At 38.4% G+C, this 23,289-nt stretch overlaps 2 protein-coding genes across 2 annotated transcripts; one reads left to right on the top strand and one right to left on the bottom strand.

Annotated features, from left to right (window-relative positions):
- Positions 1-16,409: 16,409 nt before the first annotated feature.
- On the bottom strand, positions 16,410-17,627 carry LOC310865728 (26S proteasome non-ATPase regulatory subunit 11A-like; the record flags this gene model as incomplete). Its single annotated transcript, XM_083774938.1, has 1 exon — positions 16,410-17,627. One exon carries the CDS (start codon positions 17,625-17,627, stop codon positions 16,410-16,412), a length of 1,218 nt encoding a protein of 405 aa, XP_083631064.1.
- A 4,061-nt stretch (positions 17,628-21,688) lies between these two features.
- Positions 21,689-22,000, top strand: LOC310865727 (ATP synthase subunit g, mitochondrial-like; the record flags this gene model as incomplete). Its single annotated transcript, XM_083774937.1, has 1 exon — positions 21,689-22,000. One exon carries the CDS (start codon positions 21,689-21,691, stop codon positions 21,998-22,000), a length of 312 nt encoding a protein of 103 aa, XP_083631063.1.
- Between the last annotated feature and the right edge of the window lie 1,289 nt (positions 22,001-23,289).

The following is a 23,289-nucleotide window of genomic DNA, read 5'->3' as shown; positions in this document are numbered from 1 at the left end:
ATTTTTTTCAAATCCTCAAAAATGATGAAAAACGGCGTGCTATAGTATGCCGTACGGTAGGGGCTATAGCCCATGTTAAAAAATGATGAAAAACGAGGTTAAAAAAATATTCAAAAATTTAAAAAACTATGGACTATAACCCATGTTTTTTGAATTTTAGATTTTTTTTCAAATCCTCAAAAATGATGAAAAACGGCGTGCTATAGTATGCCGTACGGTAGGGGCTATAGCCCATGTTCAAAAATGATGAAAAACGAGGTTAATTTTTTTTTCAAAAATTCAAAAAACGATGGGCTATAACCCATGTTTTTTTTATTTTTTATTTTTTTTCAAATCCTCAAAAATGATGAAAAACGGCGTGCTATAGTATGCCGTACGGTAGGGGCTATAGCCCATGTTCAAAAATGTTTAAAAACGAGGTAATTTTTTTTCTCAAAAATTCAAAAAACGATGGGCTATAACCCATGTTTTTTAATATATATTTTTTTTTTCAAATCCTCAAAAATGATGAAAAACGGCGTGCTAATGTATGCCGTACGGTAGGGACTATAGCCCATGTTCAAAAATTATGAAAAACGAGGTTAATTTTTTTTTTTTTTATTCATAAAACGATGGGCTATAACCCATGTTTTTTTATTTTTTTTATTTATTTCAAATCCTCAAAAATGATGAAAAACGGCGTGCTATAGTATGCCGTACGGTAGGGGCTATAGCCCATGTTAAAAAATTATGAAAAACGAGGTTAAAAAAATATTCAAAAGTTCAAAAAACAATGGACTATAACCCATGTTTTTTTAATTTTTTAATTTTTTTCAAATCCTCAAAAATGATGAAAAACGGCGTGCTATAGTATGCCGTACGGTAGGGGCTATAGCCCATGTTCAAAAATGATGAAAAACAAGGTTAAAAAAAAATTCAAAAATTCAAAAAACGATGGGCCCATGTTTTTTTTTTTTTTTCAAATCCTCAAAAATGATGAAAAACGGCGTGCTATAGTATGCCGTACGGTAGGGGCTATAGCCCATGTTCAAAAATGATGAAAAACGAGGTTAGAAAAGAAATTAAAAATTAAAAAAACGATGGACTATAACCCATGTTTTTTGAATTTTTGAATTTTTTTAAAATCCTCAAAAATGATGAAAAACGGCGTTCTATAGTATGCCGTACGGTAGGGGCTATAGCCCATGTTCAAAAATGATGAAAAACGAGGTTAAAAAAAATTTCAAAAATTCAAAAAACGATGGACTATAACCCATGTTTTTTGAATTTTTGAATTTTTTCAAATCCTCAAAAATGATGAAAAACGGCGTGCTATAGTATGCCGTACGGTAGGGGCTATAGCCCATGTTAAAAAATGATGAAAAACTAGGATAAAAAAAAATCAAAAATTCAAAAAACGATGGGCTATAACCCATGTTTTTTTAATTTTTTTCAAATCCTCAAAAATGTAGAAAAACGGCGTGCTATAGTATGCCGTACGGTAGGGGCTATAGCCCATGTTAAAAAATGATGAAAAACGAGGTTAATTTTTTTTTCAAAAATTCAAAAAACGATGGGCTATAACCCATGTTTTTTTTTTTTTTTTTTTTTTTCAAATCCTCAAAAATGATGAAAAACTGCGTGCTATAGTATGCCGTACGGTAGGGGCTATAGCCCATGTTCAAAAATGATGAAAAACGAGGTTAATTTTTTTTTCAAAAATTCAAAAAACGATGGGCCCATGTTTTTTTTTTTTTTTCAAATCCTCAAAAATGATGAAAAACGGCGTGCTATAGTATGCCGTACGGTAGGGGCTATAGCCCATGTTAAAAAATGATGAAAAACGAGGTTAAAAAAATATTCAAAAATTCAAAAAACTATGGACTATAACCCATGTTTTTAGAATTTTAGAATTTTTTTCAAATCCTCAAAAATGATGAAAAACGGCGTGCTATAGTATGCCGTACGGTAGGGGCTATAGCCCATGTTCAAAAATGATGAAAAACGAGGTTAAAAAAAATTCAAAAATTCAAAAAACGATGGGCTATAACCCATGTTTTTTATTTTTTTATTTTTTTCAAATCCTCAAAAATGATGAAAAATGGCGTGCTATAGTATGCCGTACGGTAGGGGCTATAGCCCATGTTCAAAAATGATGAAAAACGAGGTTAATTTTCTTTTCAAAAATTCAAAAAACGATGGGCTATAACCCATGTTTTTTTTTTTTTTTTTTTTTTTTTTAAATCCTCAAAAATGATGAAAAACGGCGTGCTATAGTATGCCGTACGGTAGGGGCTATAGCCCATGTTCAAAAATGTTTAAAAACGAGGTAATTTTTTTTTCTCAAAAATTCAAAAAACGATGGGCTATAACCCATGTTTTTAAAAAAATTTTTTTTTTCAAATCCTCAAAAATGATGAAAAACGGCGTGCTATAGTATGCCGTACGGTAGGGACTATAGCCCATGTTCAAAAATTATGAAAAACGAGGTTAAAAAAAAATTCATAAATTCATAAAACGATGGGCTATAACCCATGTTTTTTTATTTTTTTTATTTTTTTCAAATCCTCAAAAATGATGAAAAACGGCGTGCTATAGTATGCCGTACGGTAGGGGCTATAGCCCATGTTAAAAAATGATGAAAAACGAGGTTAAAAAAATATTCAAAAGTTCAAAAAACAATGGACTATAACCCATGTTTTTTGAATTTTTTTCAAATCCTCAAAAATGATGAAAAACGGCGTGCTATAGTATGCCGTACGGTAGGGGCTATAGCCCATGTTCAAAAATGATGAAAAACAAGGTTAAAAAAAAATTCAAAAATTCAAAAAACGATGGGCCCATGTTTTTTTTTTTTTTTTTTAATCCTCAAAAATGATGAAAAACGGCGTGCTATAGTATGCCGTACGGTAGGAGCTATAGCCCATGTTAAAAAATGATGAAAAACGAGGGTAAAAGAATATTCAAAAATTCAAAAAACTATGGACTATAACCCATGTTTTTTTTGTTTTTTTTAAATCCTCAAAAATGATGAAAAACGGCGTGCTATAGTATGCCGTACGGTAGGGGCTATAGCCCATGTTAAAAAATGATGAAAAACGAGGTTAAAAAAATATTCAAAAATTCAAAAAACGATGGGCTATAACCCATGTTTTTTTTTTTTTTCTTTTTTTTTCAAATCCTCAAAAATAATGAAAAACGGCGTGCTATAGTATGCCGTACGGTAGGGGCTATAGCCCATGTTAAAAAATGATGAAAAACGAGGTTAAAAAAATATTCAAAAATTCAAAAAACTATGGACTATAACCCATGTTTTTAGAATTTTAGAATTTTTTTCAAATCCTCAAAAATGATGAAAAACGGCGTGCTATAGTATGCCGTACGGTAGGGGCTATAGCCCATGTTAAAAAATGATGAAAAACGAGGTTAAAAAAAATTCAAAAATTCAAAAAACTATGGACTATAACCCATGTTTTTTTTGTTTTTTTTTAATCCTCAAAAATGATGAAAAACGGCGTGCTATAGTATGCCGTACGGTAGGGGCTATAGCCCATGTTAAAAAATGATGAAAAACGAGGTTAAAAAAATATTCAAAAATTCAAAAAACGATGGGCTATAACCCATGTTTTTTTTTTTTTTTTTTTTTTTTCAAATCCTCAAAAATAATGAAAAACGGCGTGCTATAGTATGCCGTACGGTAGGGGCTATAGCCCATGTTAAAAAATGATGAAAAACGAGGTTAAAAAAATATTCAAAAATTCAAAAAACGATGGGCTATAACCCATGTTTTTTTTTTTTTTTTTTTTTTTTCAAATCCTCAAAAATAATGAAAAACGGCGTGCTATAGTATGCCGTACGGTAGGGGCTATAGCCCATGTTAAAAAATGATGAAAAACGAGGTTAAAAAAATATTCAAAAATTCAAAAAACTATGGACTATAACCCATGTTTTTAGAATTTTTTAATTTTTTTCAAATCCTCAAAAATGATGAAAAACGGCGTGCTATAGTATGCCGTACGGTAGGGGCTATAGCCCATGTTCAAAAATGATGAAAAACGAGGTTAAAAAAAATTCAAAAATTAAAAAAACGATGGGCTATAACCCATGTTTTTTATTTTTTTATTTTTTTCAAATCCTCAAAAATGATGAAAAATGGCGTGCTATAGTATGCCGTACGGTAGGGGCTATAGCCCATGTTCAAAAATGATGAAAAACGAGGTTAATTTTTTTTTCAAAAATTCAAAAAACGATGGGCTATAACCCATGTTTTTTTTTTTTTTTTTTTTTTTTAAATCCTCAAAAATGATGAAAAACGGCGTGCTATAGTATGCCGTACGGTAGGGGCTATAGCCCATGTTCAAAAATGTTTAAAAACGAGGTAATTTTTTTTTCTCAAAAATTCAAAAAACGATGGGCTATAACCCATGTTTTTTAATTTTTTTTTTTTTTTTCAAATCCTCAAAAATGATGAAAAACGGCGTGCTATAGTATGCCGTACGGTAGGGACTATAGCCCATGTTCAAAAATTATGAAAAACGAGGTTAAATGTTTTTAAAAAATTCATAAAACGATGGGCTATAACCCATGTTTTTTTTTTTTTTTTTTTTTTTTCAAATCCTCAAAAATGATGAAAAACGGCGTGCTATAGTATGCCGTACGGTAGGGGCTATAGCCCATGTTAAAAAATGATGAAAAACGAGGTTAAAAAAATATTCAAAAGTTCAAAAAACAATGGACTATAACCCATGTTTTTTGAATTTTTTAATTTTTTTCAAATCCTCAAAAATGATGAAAAACGGCGTGCTATAGTATGCCGTACGGTAGGGGCTATAGCCCATGTTAAAAAATGATGAAAAACGAGGTTAAAAAAATATTCAAAAATTCAAAAAACTATGGACTATAACCCATGTTTTTAGAATTTTAGAATTTTTTTCAAATCCTCAAAAATGATGAAAAACGGCGTGCTATAGTATGCCGTACGGTAGGGGCTATAGCCCATGTTAAAAAATGATGAAAAACGAGGTTAAAAAAAATTCAAAAATTCAAAAAACTATGGACTATAACCCATGTTTTTTTTGTTTTTTTTTAATCCTCAAAAATGATGAAAAACGGCGTGCTATAGTATGCCGTACGGTAGGGGCTATAGCCCATGTTAAAAAATGATGAAAAACGAGGTTAAAAAAATATTCAAAAATTCAAAAAACGATGGGCTATAACCCATGTTTTTTTTTTTTTTTTTTTTTTTTTCAAATCCTCAAAAATAATGAAAAACGGCGTGCTATAGTATGCCGTACGGTAGGGGCTATAGCCCATGTTAAAAAATTATGAAAAACGAGGTTAAAAAAATATTCAAAAATTCAAAAAACTATGGACTATAACCCATGTTTTTAGAATTTTTTAATTTTTTTCAAATCCTCAAAAATGATGAAAAACGGCGTGCTATAGTATGCCGTACGGTAGGGGCTATAGCCCATGTTCAAAAATGATGAAAAACGAGGTTAAAAAAAATTCAAAAATTAAAAAAACGATGGGCTATAACCCATGTTTTTTATTTTTTTATTTTTTTCAAATCCTCAAAAATGATGAAAAATGGCGTGCTATAGTATGCCGTACGGTAGGGGCTATAGCCCATGTTCAAAAATGATGAAAAACGAGGTTAATTTTTTTTTCAAAAATTCAAAAAACGATGGGCTATAACCCATGTTTTTTTTTTTTTTTTTTTTTTTCAAATCCTCAAAAATGATGAAAAACGGCGTGCTATAGTATGCCGTACGGTAGGGGCTATAGCCCATGTTCAAAAATGTTTAAAAACGAGGTAATTTTTTTTTCTCAAAAATTCAAAAAACGATGGGCTATAACCCATGTTTTTTAATTTTTTTTTTTTTTTTCAAATCCTCAAAAATGATGAAAAACGGCGTGCTATAGTATGCCGTACGGTAGGGACTATAGCCCATGTTCAAAAATTATGAAAAACGAGGTTAATTTTTTTTTTAAAATTCATAAAACGATGGGCTATAACCCATGTTTTTTTTTTTTTTTCGTTTTTTTTTCAAATCCTCAAAAATGATGAAAAACGGCGTGCTATAGTATGCCGTACGGTAGGGGCTATAGCCCATGTTAAAAAATGATGAAAAACGAGGTTAAAAAAATATTCAAAAGTTCAAAAAACAATGGACTATAACCCATGTTTTTTGAATTTTTTATTTTTTTTCAAATCCTCAAAAATGATGAAAAACGGCGTGCTATAGTATGCCGTACGGTAGGGGCTATAGCCCATGTTCAAAAATGATGAAAAACAAGGTTAAAAAAAAATTCAAAAATTCAAAAAACGATGGGCCCATGTTTTTTTTTTTTTTTTTTTATCCTCAAAAATGATGAAAAACGGCGTGCTATAGTATGCCGTACGGTAGGGGCTATAGCCCATGTTAAAAAATGATGAAAAACGAGGTTAAAAAAATATTCAAAAATTCAAAAAACTATGGACTATAACCCATGTTTTTTGAATTTTAGAATTGTTTTCAAATCCTCAAAAATGATGAAAAACGGCGTGCTATAGTATGCCGTACGGTAGGGGCTATAGCCCATGTTCAAAAATGATGAAAAACGAGGTAAAAAAAAAATCAAAAATTAAAAAAACGATGGGCTATAACCCATGTTTTTTTTTTTTTTTTTTTTTTTCAAATCCTCAAAAATGATGAAAAACGGCGTGCTATAGTATGCCGTACGGTAGGGGCTATAGCCCATGTTCAAAAATGATGAAAAACTAGGTTAAAAAAAATCAAAAATTCAAAAAACGATGGGCTATAACCCATGTTTTTTTTAATTTTTTTCAAATCCTCAAAAATGATGAAAAACGGCGTGCTATAGTATGCCGTACGGTAGGGGCTATAGCCCATGTTCAAAAATGATGAAAAACGAGGTTAGAAAAAATTCAAAAATTCAAAAAACGATGGGCTATAACCCATGTTTTTTTAATTTTTAAATTTTTTTCAAATCCTCAAAAATGATGAAAAACGGCCTGCTATAGTATGCCGTACGGTAGGGGCTATAGCCCATGTTCAAAAATGTTTAAAAACGAGGTAATTTCTTTTTTCAAAAATTCAAAAAACGATGGGCTATAACCCATGTTTTTTAATTTTTTTCTTTTTTTCAAATCCTCAAAAATGATGAGAAACGGCGTGCTATAGTATGCCGTACGGTAGGGGCTATAGCCCATGTTCAAAAATGATGAAAAACGAGGTTAAAAAGAATATTAAAAAATTCAAAAAACGATGGGCTATAACCCATGTTTTTTTATTTATTTTTATTTTTTTCAAATCCTCAAAAATGATGAAAAACTGCGTGCTATAGTATGCCGTACGGTAGGGACTATACCCCATGTTCAAAAATGATGAAAAACGAGGTTAATTTTTTTTTCAAGAATTCAAAAAACGATGGGCTATAACCCATGTTTTTTTTAATTTTTTTCAAATCCTCAAAAATGATGAAAAACGGCGTGCTATAGTATGCCGTACGGTAGGGGCTATAGCCCATGTTAAAAAATGATGAAAAACGAGGTTAAAATAAATTCAAAAATTCAAAAAACGATGGGCTATAACCCATGTTTTTTTTGTTTTTTTTTAAATTTCAAATCCTCAAAAATGATGAAAAACGGCGTGCTATAGTATGCTGTAGGGTAGGGGCTATAGCCCATGTTAAAAAATGATGAAAAACGAGGTTAAAGAAATATTCAAAAATTCAAAAAACGATGGACTATAACCCATGTTTTTTGAATTTTTTAATTTTTTTCAAATCCTCAAAAATGATGAAAAACGGCGTGCTATAGTATGCCGTACGGTAGGGACTATAGCCCATGTTCAATAATGATGAAAAACGAGGTTAAAAAAAAACCTTTAAAATAAAAAAAACGATGGGCTACAACCATAGACTGTAAAAAATATGGACAAAGCGTTCCCCGGGTTTAACATGAACGTAAAATGAAGCCTGTAATAATATGCTAATTCCTGATGTAAGTCGCCATCTTTCTAGATCCGTTTGGTACCAGCTGGCCATTGGCTGGCTCCGTTTTGGACCAGCTGGTCATTGGCTGCCCAGACAACGAGGCGGGACTTCCCCCCTTCTTCTCCGTTGGTTTTTATTTTGACTCGAGTGGGAGGAGAAGACTCTTGAGTGGGAGGGGAATCCCGATCATAGACTGTAACGGTAGCCACGCCCCTCAGAACATACGCGACTTTATGGTCATTTTTTTAATTAATGGGACCATAATTTTCCCAAAAGAATATTATGACATTAGAAATGAGACTTTAAACTAGTGACTGGAAGAAGAAAGTATTCATGACCATGTTTATTAAGGTAATACAGTCTAGGTGAAGTTGGGCCAAAATACATGGGCCTCTATGGAGCTATGGGGCTTTTTGGGTCCAGTCCAGCGCCACAACAGGCCATATATATGAACAACCGATTTCAAATGAGGCTTCACGAAATATCTGGCTGACTGCCCCCCTAGCTATAACCCATGTTTTTTAATTTTTGATTTCTTTTTCAAATCCTCAAAAATGATGAAAAACGGCGTGCTAATGTATGCCGTACGGTAGGGGCTATATCCCATGTTCAAAAATGATGAAAAACGAGGTTTAAAAATAAAATAAAATTTTCAAAAAACGATGGGCTATAACCCATGTTTTTTTTTTTTTTTTTTTTTTTTTTTTATCCTCAAAAATGATGAAAAACGGCATGATACAGTATGCCGTACGATATGGGCTATTAGACGAGCGGCTAAAAATGGGATAAAAAATGTCTAAAAATTGACGTCTAAAACACGTCTAAAAATAGAATAGGGGTTGCTAGGTGTAAGTATGTAGGACTAGTAGCATGCCAAAGTTTGTGCTATTGCCATAGAGAATACATTGGGCGTTTAATTTAAATAACTCAGAAATTACAAAACATTTCAAAATAAAAAGTTCCAGCATGTGTCTCCACAGTAAGCTCTATAGATGTAACAATTAATGTTAATGTTGAAAATGTAAATGCCAAAACCCAAGTCGGGCACAGCAGGGAATCGAACCCCAATCCCAGTAAACCAGGAGCTCCATGCCTGTGCCTTGTATTGTGCATTGTTTTTTTAACAACACAAACAACGTGAAAACCCTTGCAAGAATTTAAGATAAAGTTCTTACCTTGAAACATATCTTCTCTTCATGTTCTTCTGCAAATGGCGAGCGTTGTCCTCAAATGAGGTGAAATGATGTCGGGCAAAAATGTCACGAACCGACGCAAATGCACTTTTGTATGAAATTTAATTTAGCCTAAATATAATATTTTAGTCAACTAAATCTACGGACTATAGTGAATAACATCAGAAATCGCTGTAAATTGTAAAAACAATTTTTCAGGCACATATGACACAATTTCTCCTTTCATTGTCAATGGCATCTGCCATTGACAATGAAAGGAGAAATTATGTCATGGATGTGTGTCTTTGCTGTGTCGTCGTCCCCCCCCCCCCCCCCATCTCTCTGCCCATTTCCTGTCTACCTACCTAAAATCTTTAAAAAAAGAAATAAAATAAAACGGGGGTCTTTGAAATAAAATTTTAGAACCACTGTAGTATAATCTGTAACACCTGAAGTAGAACAAAGAAAAGAACAATCACTCTCGATAACTGCTAGTCACGAAACGCATAAAAGCATAGCCTCAGCGCCAACCTGGACCCATACCAGTTCGCTTATACTGTATATGCACCATGCTCCACTCTGTCGCATCTGGAAAATACAGACCAGGATCCTATTCATAGAATTAATTCAGCTCTGCCACAACACCATCAAATGACCATCTATGGCTCAGCTGTGGAAAGGGTAACAGTACAACTTTCTTGGGAATACTGCTGACAGACAACCTGGCCCCGAGCAGCAACACCACTGCAATCATAACAAAGGCCCTGCATCGTCTCTACCCCCTCTGTCAGCTAGAAAAGAGTCGACCTGCCTGTCCCCGCCCTGATCATGTTCTATAGAGGTACCATCGAGAGCATTCTCACCTACTGTTTCACCTCCTGGTATGGAAATGAGAAAGCGAGAAATGAGAAAGCGAGAAATGAGAAATGAGAAATGAGAAAGCGAGAAATGAGAAAGCGAGAAATGAGAAACGGAAAAGCGAGAAATGAGAAAGCGAGAAATGAGAAAGCGAGAAATGAGAAATGGTAAAGCAAGAAATGAGAAAGCGATAAATGAGAAAGCGAGAAATGAGAAAGCGAGAAATGAGAAAACGAGAAATGAGAAAGCGAGAAAGCGAGAAATGAGAAAGCGAGAAATGAGAAAGCGAGAAATGAGAAATGGAAAAGCGAGAAAGCGAGAAATGAGAAAACGAGAAATGGAAAAGCGAGAAAGCTAGAAATGAGAAAGCGAGAAATGAGAAATGAGAAAGCAACCTGGCCCCGAGCAGCAACACCACTGCAATCATAACAAAGGCCCTGCATCGTCTCTACCCCCTCTGTCAGCTAGAAAAGAGTCGACCTGCCTGTCCCCGCCCTGATCATGTTCTATAGAGGTACCATCGAGAGCATTCTCACCTACTGTTTCACCTCCTGGTATGGAAATGAGAAAGCGAGAAATGAGAAAGCGAGAAATGGAAAAGCGAGAAAGCGAGAAATGGAAAAGCGAGAAATGAGAAAGCGAGAAATGAGAAATGGAAAAGCGAGAAATGAGAAATGAGAAAGCGAGAAGGCGAGAAAGCGAGAAATGAGAAAGCGAGAAAGCGAGAAATGAGAAATGCGAGAAAGCGAGAAATGAGAAAGCGAGAAATGAGAAAGCGAGAAATGAGAAAGCGAGAAATGAGAAATGGAAAAGCGAGAAAGTGAGAAATGAGAAAGCGAGAAATGAGAAAGCGAGAAATGAGAAAGCGAGAAATGAGAAAGCGAGAAATGAGAAATGGAAAAGCGAGAAAGCGAGAAATGGAAAAGCGAGAAATGAGAAAGCGAGAAATGAGAAATGGAAAAGCGAGAAAGCGAGAAATGAGAAAGCGAGAAATGAGAAAGCGAGAAATGAGAAAGCGAGAAATGATAAATGGAAAAGCGAGAAAGCGAGAAATGAGAAATGGAAAAAGCGAGAAATGAGAAATGGAAAAGCAAGAAAGCGAGAAATGGAAAAGCGAGAAATGAGAAATGGAAAAGCGAGAAAGCGAGAAATGATAAATGAGAAAGCGAGAAATGAGAAAGCGAGAAAGTGAGAAATGAGAAAGCGAGAAATGAGAAATGGAAAAGCGAGAAATGAGAAAGCGAGAAATGAGAAATGAGAAAGCGAGAAATGAGAAAGCGAGAAAGCGAGAAATGAGATAGCGAGAAATGAGAAAGCGAGAAAGTGAGAAATGAGAAAGCGAGAAATGAGAAAGCGAGAAATGAGAAATGGAAAAGCGAGAAAGCGAGAAATGGAAAAGCGAGAAATGAGAAAGCGAGAAATGAGAAATGGAAAAGCGAGAAAGCGAGAAGTGAGAAAGCGAGAAATGAGAAAGCGAGAAATAGCCCGCTGATTGGCATCTGGGCAGGGCCACCATAGGTGATGTGTCTTAAAGAGATATCCATGAACACTGCCCTGTGGGGTCAGTTCCCGTACATATTGAATAATATGTAGTGGAGAGCCAGTCTCGAACACGATAGAGAACGGAGGGATACACTGTAACCCAGGTTCTCTGAGTGGAGAGACTGGCTCTCCACGAAAGAGCCACTCCGAAATTCGTGTCAATCAAGTTAATCGAAGTGGCTCTGCACAGATGGGGCTTAAATAGCCCACTGATTGGCATCTGGGCAGGGCCACCATAGGTGATGTGTCTTAAAGAGATATCCATGAACACTGCCCTGTGGGGTCAGTTCCCGTACATATTGAATAATATGTTGTGGAGAGCCGCAGTCTCTCCACTCAGAGAACCTGGGTTACAGTGAAACCCTCCGATGTCCAGTCTTTGATCCAGTTTGAGTGTTATTTATTTATCAGAAGTCAAAGTGAGCAGTTGAAATCATGGACATGAACATACCAGTGATGTTATTAGTAGATGTTACAAGTTTGTCTCTGTTCTGCTGCTGCTGTGCTGCTGCTACTGGTAAGAACGGTTTGCTCCCTGGTTCCCTGTGTCTAGTTCCTTCTCAGTGCCCCTGTATCACCTTATAAGTGGTCACCTTCTAGAAGCTGTGTTTCTCAAGCCCGCCACCAGGTGGTCAAAAATAATACTGGTAATAATAATAATACAAATAATGCCTCTTCTAATGGCTCCTACAATCAGGTTACTGCGTTCAGACTGAGACGGATCTCCTGAAATCAGCTTTGAATCAAATCACAGATCTGTGACAGAACCAATCACTTTCGACTGCATGTGACTGCAGTCACAAACACAGGCGGGCGGATGGACGCACGCGCGCGCGTGCGCGCGCACACACACACACACACACACACACACACACACACACACACACACAGTAGCCTAATACTGCCTGAATACCATGCATCAAACCGAGTAGATACTCCTTACTCACACTGGGTGTGATCTTTTGTGTAAGGTTTAATGTCTTTAAAAATTAAAAATGCCATTGACAATTGTAGTAGATAAGGGGTATAAAACCACAATCCAGCTATACCACATACAGCATTGGAAGATATCTAATGAACATTGTCCCATGCTGACACGTCATGCAGCGCATGAAAGTGAAGGAGACGGACAGATATAGACCAGAGGGGTCTGCTGACCTTTTGACCCTCAAGAATGGTCTCAATTCCTGCACCAGTGGCATACTTGTGTGCACAAAATGTACACACTCCAACAGGAACTGTCCAAATTCCAACCATTGGCCTTCATGTTCATAATTATGTACAAAGAAGTACAATTTATTGACTTTTCCCTACAGACTCAGAGACTCAGTCCCATGGGACACCCTTGTACCATAAAGACTTGATTCCATTTCGGCTGGATAAAGTGTCATCGCCACAGATCACACCCTGACTTTGGATATGTCAAAGGTGGAATGTTCCACTCAGTCACAAAAGCATTCATTCACAATTCCTGGACCATCAATTGGAAAAATGACATTCACTGTACAATAAATGAAGATTCATACAAGTGTACATTTAAATGCAGATTGTGTGTTATGTGAAATCTAAAGCCATGAAAAGTGCATGCGTATACTCTTTCCCAAAATGAACTTCAAAGCAACTTTGCCTCACGAAAACATGTTGACGACGTCTGGAAATGTCACGAGACATCTCAATGTCTCCATCTTGCAAAGAGAGTGACATACAGAGTAACTGAGCCCAACGAAGAGAACTATATATTTGGGGAGGCAGACAGAAAAACCAGGATTAGTGGGGGAGTGGGAAGTCCAGAAGACCAGCCAGAGGGATGAGATGGGTCCTGGCCACATCGCTACACGGACCAGCTCCCGACGCTGACCTGAGCGTCCACCAGGCGATCCCAGGCACTACCACAACAAGCTCAGGGGTTATAGCCAGCAATCGAACCCCTGCCGCTTGCGACGCAACCTCTCTCCCTCAGAAGACAGACAAACTCCAGTCTGCCTCTCTCAAAGCTCATCAAAACCAACGCTCAGGAAAGTGATTGCATTACATCAGGTTTCTAAGTTCATGGCAAGGAACATTATCTATCATATAGTTATTTCATTATCATTTGATTTGTTTCTTCAATTCTATTTGAACCTGTATTAACCCTTGTTTAAGAATTCATTTGATTATTGTTCTACTAAGTTTGTCTATTAGCTTAGGTGTGAAAATAAATTGATTCATTTTTCTAAACAAGTCTATTATTTGCTCAAGAGTTGAACTGGTTTTTGACACATGCAAAGCAAGAAAGGCTATGTAATGGAAAAGACCTCTTACCTTCAGATTCCATAGATTTATTAAGATAAAATAATAATTGATTATTTTATAATCTTTTAATTGTTTTATTAGTGTTTTAACTTAAAGGCTAAATACAAATCAATCTGGTGCTTATTCCTAAGCTCATTTCACTGGTGCCCCTTCTTAAATTCAGATTGATTTTGAGTCTTAATTTTTGAACTTATAATTCATATTTTTATAATTATGAATTACACTAATATAAAGTCTAACGGATTAAATATAACAGCCATACATACTACATAATTGACAGAATTTAATGTTTGTTTTGTCTGCCACTGAGCAAATCGGCATATGATGTTATTTTATGATATCACGATGATGTAAGATGATACGGGTTGGTACAGTGCCCCTCACTGTGATTCTACTCCATACACTTGCGAGAATGTAAACTCCTTCTTGGTATGGTTTAGGAGAAAGTTTCATTATTGTATTAATTCGGATGAAGGTATTGATGATGTATGATGACAAGAGCACCCCTCACCCCTCACATACATTATTTTTCTGGAGTAACTTACCTAACTTCCTCTGTGATTGGCCGAGCTTTGCATAACATTTGTAATAGCTAATTAGCTGTTGTTGGTTATGTAACCAATCTGTTTTACAATCGTTTATAAAGACATAAATTCCCTTGCAGGGGCAGAAGACCAAACTATTCAAGCGTTATAGAAATTTTCAAATTAGGTTCGCAGCCAATTTCATGACATTTCTGGGGTCCTTGACATTAAATAATTTGAGAACCACTAATATAGAAACATAGGTTTTTCAGAAAACTGTCATGATTTATAAGACATTTGTAGAATCGTCCTCAGGTCTAAATGGGTTATGTGGTAAAGCCTGATGGGTTTCACTGTGTGAGGGGTAGACGGAGCCGCGTCAGTGCAGTAATTGTCAATGTTTTTATTTATCAAACTGTGGGGGCCGCCCAAATTTTATATGCATTAGGCCACGGACACCCCATTTGATTCAATTGGGGTTTTATTTGGAAGAAAATGGATGGTGAATAAGAGTCCATTTGGTTCCATTTGTACACTCCCTGAGTGTACAAATGACTAACCCATCACTAATCACTAACCCATCAGGGTCCTTGGAATGGTGGTTTACAGTAAACTTTAAAGTAAAAATCACACCCACGTGAAGTGAGGGGCGCTCTTGTCGTCGTACATCATCCAATAAACAATGAATGAATTACTTTGTCGACTTATGTTATTATCTTTTAACCATGATACAATATTTATAAAAAAAAACTAATCCTTTCACCGCATGATCATGTAAGATGACAACTGAATTCATGTGATTGGTTAGCCGATTTGCCCTTTTATTGTCAATGTCATTTAATGTTTGTGTTTCCACAAATTTCCGTCATATTTCAGGCACATATGACCTAATTTCTCCTTTCATTGTCAAAGAGCCGTGTGGGGACAAAAGCTGTATATTGGAGGGGCTAGCTCCCCTGAAAAAAATCACACCCGTGTGAAGTGACAAGTGAGGGGCGATCTTATCATCGTACATCATCATAAATCATCTCCTTCCGGCCAATCAGAATTTGCGTCCTCACCTTCGTCTTCAATGTTTGTGTTAGGCAACGTTTGTGTTTACGCAAACCCTCAAAACTGTCCATTCATTGTCAATGGGACTTAATGTTTGGGTAGGACAAAGTTTGTGCACACACACACTAAAAGCTGGACTGCCTGATGTAAAAAAGATAGTGGGATCAGATTAAAGGAGAGATCAAAGGAAGTTGACAAGAAAAATAAAATCTAAACAGAGAGCGAGAATCGGAACGGGTGAGACACAGACTCAAAAGTAACAGAGGAAATGAGTAAGGCAGACCAGACAAGTACTGTGAGGCTTCATACACACATGAAGAACAACTGTTCTGTGCTCTGCCTGTGTTTGATGGCCGCCTCAATGCTTTTCCAATGGAACTCTGTTCCTGTTTGTTTGATGCGGGGGAGGGGGGCAATCAAACACAAGTGTTTGGTCAAACCATGTGACTTCCATTGGAAAAGCATTGAGGCGGCCATCAAACACAGGCAGAGCACAGAACAGTTGTTCTTCATGTGTGTATGAAGCCTCAGTCTGTGGTTCTGTTGGTCTGTTTTTGTTTTTTTAAGTTTTTTTGTTGGCTTGGAATATTGGCTTGTAAAATTCTCCATCCTCGAGACAGGAGGAAGTGAAGTCATGGCCAATTTCAACTCAATTATTTGTCACACCACAGGTATACTGGTTTAAAGAGGCTCCCAGCGTTGTGTAGTTTTAAACAAAGTCATAAGAATAGAGGGGGGAAAACAAGGGAAACATGCACAACGTCAAATATACAGAGAAATATAAGGCGAATGGTCAAATAGAAATAAAATTAGGCAGAATATGATTCTTGTGCAAGTAGACATTTAGCAGCAGGTATATAATCAGTCTCTTGCGCAGGTATGACTGTGATCCTATGACTCAGCAGATATATAATAACTCTTGTGCAGGTATGACTGTGATCCTATCACAGGAGTCAGGACAGTGAGACAGATGGTCAACGGTGTCTAACTATGTGAGCTTCTTGGCTTTGTTGTAGAGGGAGTCGACCACTTTGCTCATGTTCTGAATGGTCTCCAGGGCTGCTTTGTATGTCTTGTCCACCAGTGGCTCATCAAAGATGATCAACAAACCTTCGCCTTGGTCCAAAATGCCGTGAAACTTCTTATCCAGAATCATCTGTGACAACTTCTTCTCCACATCTCCCTTAGGGAGTTTGATGAGGGTGGAAATGTGTGCTATCTGGACCCTGGAGAACGGCTCTATGACCCTGATGAGGTTCTGTTCCAGCAGGTTGTCGTACAGTTTGGTCAGGTGGGTGCTGATGATGTCATCGCTCAGTTCTGCTCTATACTCCGTTAGTGCCTTTTCAAAGTCAGCCAGAGACCTGTTCTTGCTTGCTTGTGCCACAGACTTCAATGAGTCTATCTGCCGGCCTGCATACCGCAGCGCTAGCTTCCCACTAATCAACGCCTGCACGTCTTCCGCCGCATTGAGCATGATTTTGCAGAGCAGCATGTATTTGAGAGCAGTGATAGCTCTGGGGCTGTCAATGGAATCGTAGCCCTCGAAGGCTTCGTAGAAGTATGAGTAGGCCGTCTTCCAATCCTTCTCCTCCGCCGCATGGATGATCCCTGATTGCATGTCGAGTGAGGCCTGTAGTTTGGGTGGGCAGTAGATGGCATTGGCGGTGGTCCTGGCAGAGGTGAGGGCGGCACGAGCCTTGGGCAGGTTGCTGAGGGCGTGGTATGTTTTACTCTCAAACAACTGAACATCCACCAGTAGAGCCTTGTCATCCATCTTCTTCAGCTCCTGCAGTAGCTGGGAGCCTAAAAGTAGTGCTTCCTGGTAACGCTTCGTGTCAACATACAGTGAGACAAGACGAGCCTCCAGTGCCTGTCTGAGGAAGGTCCTCTTCTCTGTCTTCGCCCACTCGATGCACTCCAGGCAGAGCTCCACCTCCTGGCCCGTGGCGGACTCCATGTCCAGAAAGAGGTCCAGCAGCAAGCGCACCATCTGCACTGCTTTGGCCTTGGAGATGGAGTTGAGGAAGGGACGCACATACTTCAGCAGTCCACCAAGCTCTGCAGCCTGTCCGGTCTTGGCCAGCAGACGGCCCAACTCAAGGATGCACTGCTCCTTTTCACGGACCGCCTCCTCATCACTCTCCTGGATGTCGCGTTTCACTATTGAATGTAACCTATCAATGAGGGCATTGCAATCAGCCATCTTCCAGTCACGGTAATCTGCTAGACAGACTTTATATGACAGGCTAGACCGTCTTTATATGATAGTCTAATGCCTTAGGCGTGATGTGAGCACAGACGTAGAACAAACCATTGGCCAAATATGGACTTTCTTATGTTTTAGTGTTTAGCACTGTGGATTTTATGCATCGCTGAGGACCCGAGAGAGTCATCCGACTAATATGCCCATATAGGCATTATGGAGATCCAGTTTTCCATAACCGTTGATTCGACCAATATGGGTGCTCTGCTCATATCGACTACTGCATAGGACCACAGTGGTAACAAGCCCTTGGGGCTTTTTCTGTTTAGCATTACTTGCGTAATTGTGGGCTTGAGTAGCGAGTCCACTATTATCGTAAGTATGCCCGGTTCCGCTTGCTCTCCGGGCTGTGACATCATGTGGGTCAACCAATAGGAAGACAGAGGGGGGGGGCGGTCTGTGACGCCATGTGGAGAGGGGAGGTCATTACTATGGTGACTAGTATTAATGACTGGCCTAGACTCCATATTTGGGTATGTGTCAGACATGTTCTCTGTTCTCAAGCACCGTGTGTTAACCTGACTCCGCCTGACTCCGGCAGTATTGAGTTCACACATTCACAAAATTGTGAACGTGTGAACTCAATACTGCCACTATCTGGCAGAGTCAGGTTACTGTGTTGTTAGGTGACCCAACAACAAGATAGATGGAACAGGGCCTGTCGGGCCCAGGCCCATGGGTCCAAAGATCGGGGTGACCCACTAGGTTAACACTTGCTATGCATTCCATGTTTATAACGCATTATGAACACACAAGACATTATAATCTTCTCATAACCATGTATAATTATATTTACAAGCGCTCATAAATAATCATAATACTTTATAACCTTAATCTCAACACATTATAAACTATAGTATAAACTATTAAAAATGACTTATATCAAGTATTATACTACTTCATAACGCATTATAAAAACTATTATAAGACAATATAATTTTCTCAAACATTAAATTATAAATGTTAAATTATTATAAAAATAAATTATGAACATTATCATGACACATTATAAAGCTTATTTGGGATGCATGGCAAGTGTTACCTACATTTATATTCATCTTTAGGGCCCCAAATTATTTTCTTTTTACTGGATATTTTGACGGCAGTAACTGCCTGTGATAATTTCACCCCCCTCCGTATCGAAGTATTGGACAGTATTAAGATGTTTAAGTGTTTTTGTAACCTAGAAAGCACTAGTGTCTATTTCAAACACAGAGGTTTTTTGACTGGGGAGTCATATTTTTCACCCCCCTCCCTATCTAAGTATTGTATATCTAAATAATATTGGAGAGTATTAGGTTGTTGATATTCATTTTGTATTCATCCTTAGCAGCGCCCCAAAAACACACCTTAGAAAGGGAACTGCAGCAACTGCCTGTCATAATTTCACCCCTTCCCTATCCAATTATTGGACAGTATTAGGATGTTGATATTGGTTTTGTATTCATCTTTAGGGCCCCAAATCAGACCTTAGAATATACATGGGCAACTGGCGGCCCGGGGGCCACATGCGGCCCCCACATTCACTAAATGCGGCCCGCAGGTTAATATCGTAATACTGATATAGTATTGATATCAGCTGTTAACAATTCCAAACATGCAAACATGACCCGCATCTATAAGTAGCTTAGTATTAAAATGTCACTGTATTTTTTTATGTCCAATGTATTTAGTTCATAAAGTTAACAGAATTATAACTAAGGTCACATTCTCACCTAATACTTCGGTAGACTCATGCGTATGGGCGGAGATTTTGGGATTCTTGCATATTTAATTTGCTGCGGTTTGCCTTCACACTGTCATCCGTAGCAATTGGAAACGCAGCAGGGGGGACCTTTATCAATGTGTTCCATTCATAAACCTAGCCTACAACACAGCCTACAACACAGTGAAATCTATTGTGATAAAATTATACTCATAACGTGCATGTGTCATGCTGTCTGGGACTGGACCCCCCTCTCTCTCTCACTATACGCACGCAGCCACAGTGCCACACACTGTTCTTTTGGGCATGCAGGCACAGCGCTGAGCGCACTGATATACTGTAACAGACAGCAGCGCAAAATTATTGAGATGAAAGTTCCAGTCCCCACTAGTCCCCACACAGTGACAGCACTCCATGTTTACGGCACGCACAGACAGACAGAATATTCTGTAGGCTATAATACTATTACACTGCACTGCAGTGTTCTTCTTTCTTAAGCAATTGATATTAATGTACTAGTCCTCATTTCGATCAGGGCTTCAGTCTCCTCATTCGACCACGTCTATCCACGGTAACGGGACATCTTTGCGCTGCTATGCTTTCTCCGTCTCCAACTGTGTTCAGCTCCTCCTCACCCGCCACATTGTTTGCTTCATTTCCTTTATTTACTGCGGATTGCATTCACACCTGCACCGAATCGTAGTCAAGTGCGATTGGAAGCGAAGCGAAACCCCTGTTTTTGGGCGGAGTAAAATGCGGTTCTTTGCTGCGCATTAGGATTCGAATGAGCCTTCACACCTGCCAAACGAAGCGCACTTTCTGAAAATGCGCAACAGGATTAGTTTTAATCGCAGCAAAGCTCTCTGGTGAGAATGTGACCTAAATGCATAAAATAACTTTTCAGGATTCCAATTCAATAATAGCAAAGAAATATTCAGAATTTCAATTGAAATATAGCAAAAATAGCTGATCTACAAGCTGATCTGAGCTTGTAAATCGGCTATTTTTGCTAAGACAGTATATGCAATGTGGCCCTGTGGAGTGAGTGTGGAAATATAGTGGCCCTCTGGAGTGAGTGTGGAAATATAGTGGCCCTCTGGAGTGAGTGTGGAAATATAGTGGCCCTCTGGAGTGAGTGTGGAAATATATTAGTGGCCCTCTCCATCGTCAAAGTTTTTTCATACAAAGTGACTGGGGAGTCATTTTTTGACAGCAGCAACTGCCTGTCATAATTGCACCCGCCTCTGTATCGAAGTATTGGACAGTATTAAGATGTTGATATTCATTTTGGAGTCATATATTGACGCCAGTAACTGCCTGTCATAATTTCACCCGCCTCCGTATCGAAGTATTGGACAGTATTAAGATGGTGATATTAATTTTTTATTCATCTTTAGGTCCCCAAATCACATTTCAAACATAGTGTTTTGACGGCACCAACTGCCTGTCATAATTCCACCCCCCTCCCTATCATTGAGAGCTAGTCATACATATTACACACCACGTACTCTGGTCCCAGCAGATCAGGCACAATTTGCTATTTTATTTTACTGATTATAGTATACGTATGACTAGCTCTAAATGATGACGTAAGACATATGGTCATTTATGTAATCTGGTCCCAGCAAACCAGGCACGGATTTGCTGTTTTTTTTGCATACACATCAAATGGCGGGTTGGCTGTCACGGTGAACGATGACCGGGCGAAATTATTACTTGCGCGCTCTGCTTGCGCAAGTAACGACATACTATAGTTGTAGTATATTAATATCAACAATTAATCATTTGGTCTCCAGATAAATGATTGACAGTTAATAGCTAATTATAATAACTAGTCCTTACCCGTTGTGAGATATTTGCCCCCCCTTGTGGCCGTGAAGGGTACTGCGCCCAGGTGCGTTTGTAATTGACTAATAAATTAATTAATAATCATTAATGTGTCAAATCGTTACGCCCTCCATATGCATATGGTCAATGCCTGTGTGAAAAGTGGGAGTGATTGGTGCAGGCAGTAAGGAGTTATGGCACTGTTTCTGACAGACAGACACACACACACACGGACACACACTCAGACATTCGGTTAATTATAGTATGATGATGAGTATTAACATACATTATGTCATACTGTAGATGACGTCATAACATGATATCAGTGGTGACGTCACTGATCGCGTCAGGGTCAACACATGTCTGTCATAATCATTCATTCATTCATTCAAAATGAACAAATAGTGGGTATGCTTTAGGTCACTTTCAGTCGACAGTTCCAGTTAACGGGAGACATTCACACTTCATCATGGCACAAGCAGTGCAGAAACTGATGGCAAAGTTACCCACAATGGTCGATGCCACTGTCGCCTATTCCAGACCCCGGTTAGCGACCTTCTGGCATTACGCTCGTGTTGAGCTGGTTCCTCCGTCTCCTACTGAGATCCCCAGCGCTATTGAAAGTGCACAAAGCCTCATCAAGGGCTTCCAGACAGGACGCCTTGGACAAACAACAGTGAAGGACGCATTAAAGAATGGACTGGTGGCCACCGAAGTGTTGATGTGGTTCTATATTGGAGAGTGCATTGGCAAAGGAGGCCTTATTGGCTACAATGTCTGAGTTTTGGACCGCTAATACTGTTCTCCACCATGAGTCTCTACTTTGTTGTCCCGCTGTTTTCTTATCTCAAATATGCCAGTCCTAACTAGATGTGTGGATATCAACATTGGGACAGTTTAACTCGTGAATAAAATGCATTCCACGAAACCCCCAAAAAGTGAGTGTCCTTCTTTCTGAGGTCCTGCTGGTGGCCACTATCTATCAGGGTGTATGCTCAACTTCACATGTGTACAATTTAAAGAAAATCACACCTGTGTGAAGTGAGGGGTGCTCTTATCATTGTAAATCATCATGGATCATCTCATATTGGCCAATCAGAATGCCTGTTGCATGTGATTGGTTAGCTGATTTGCTCGTTTACATATGACGTAAATTCTTCCTTCATTGTCAATGGCGTTTAATGTTTTGATGTTTAATTTATGTCATGGTTAGCAAAATTTTGACATTTCTCCGTTCATTGTCAATATTGAGACGTGTGGGGACAAAAGCTGTATATAGGAGGGGCTAGTGCCCCTCAAAAAGAAAACAAAACGTTCAAACTTTAAACAAAACAAAATTCTGCCACTTTTACGTCATGGCTCTGAGGTGATGCATATCAAATTTGTGTTCAGAGTTAATATCGCAAACCGTGAAATCCACATACTGTTTTATATTTCTTTGAAATATCTAACTTAACATGTATAATGGATGGAAGTGATTTGGCTCAGGTTGAGACATATATGGAAACGTAGATAGCCTATGTCATAGATGTCTGAAATCATAGACTGTCACATGGGAGCCACATTCATTAACAAGATCTGCAAAGGTCTGCATTTGTATGTGATGTCATAGACGCCTTAGCATAAGGCCTGACACATAGGGAGAAATATAAACTGGAGAGAACATTAAAGGAAAGAATCACCATGTACAAAAATGGTTCCTCAAAAGGCAGCCCTAGCCTGGCTCAGCTCATGTCTGAACACAACCGGAATACCCAGGAAGCAGCAGGTGGCCAGGGTCTAGACCTTTACTCACTGGGTGCTCCACCCTCCCTGTCCCTTTCACCCGGAACGATGGGGACTTTGAATATATCCTCAGCACCTCTTAGCTTTCCACCTCCAGTGCCTTCCCTCCTTGCAGCTTCATCAAGTAGCCTGTCACCAGGCAACCCAAGAGTGCCAGTATCTGACTCCACTCTGCTCCCTCCCACACCTGTTTTCAGGGGTCTCGGTTCTGTCCTTCGGAACAGCCAGGCAGTGGAAGTTGGGGAAGGAGACAGGCTCATAAAGACCACTGATCCCAATGGATGC

This window comes from Protomyctophum parallelum (assembly GCF_964188405.1).
Source record: "Protomyctophum parallelum genome assembly, chromosome: 10".
Classification (NCBI taxonomy): Eukaryota; Metazoa; Chordata; class Actinopteri; order Myctophiformes; family Myctophidae; genus Protomyctophum; species Protomyctophum parallelum.
Note: the sequence above shows the minus strand (reverse complement) of the source record. Positions and strands in the feature narration are given on the sequence as shown.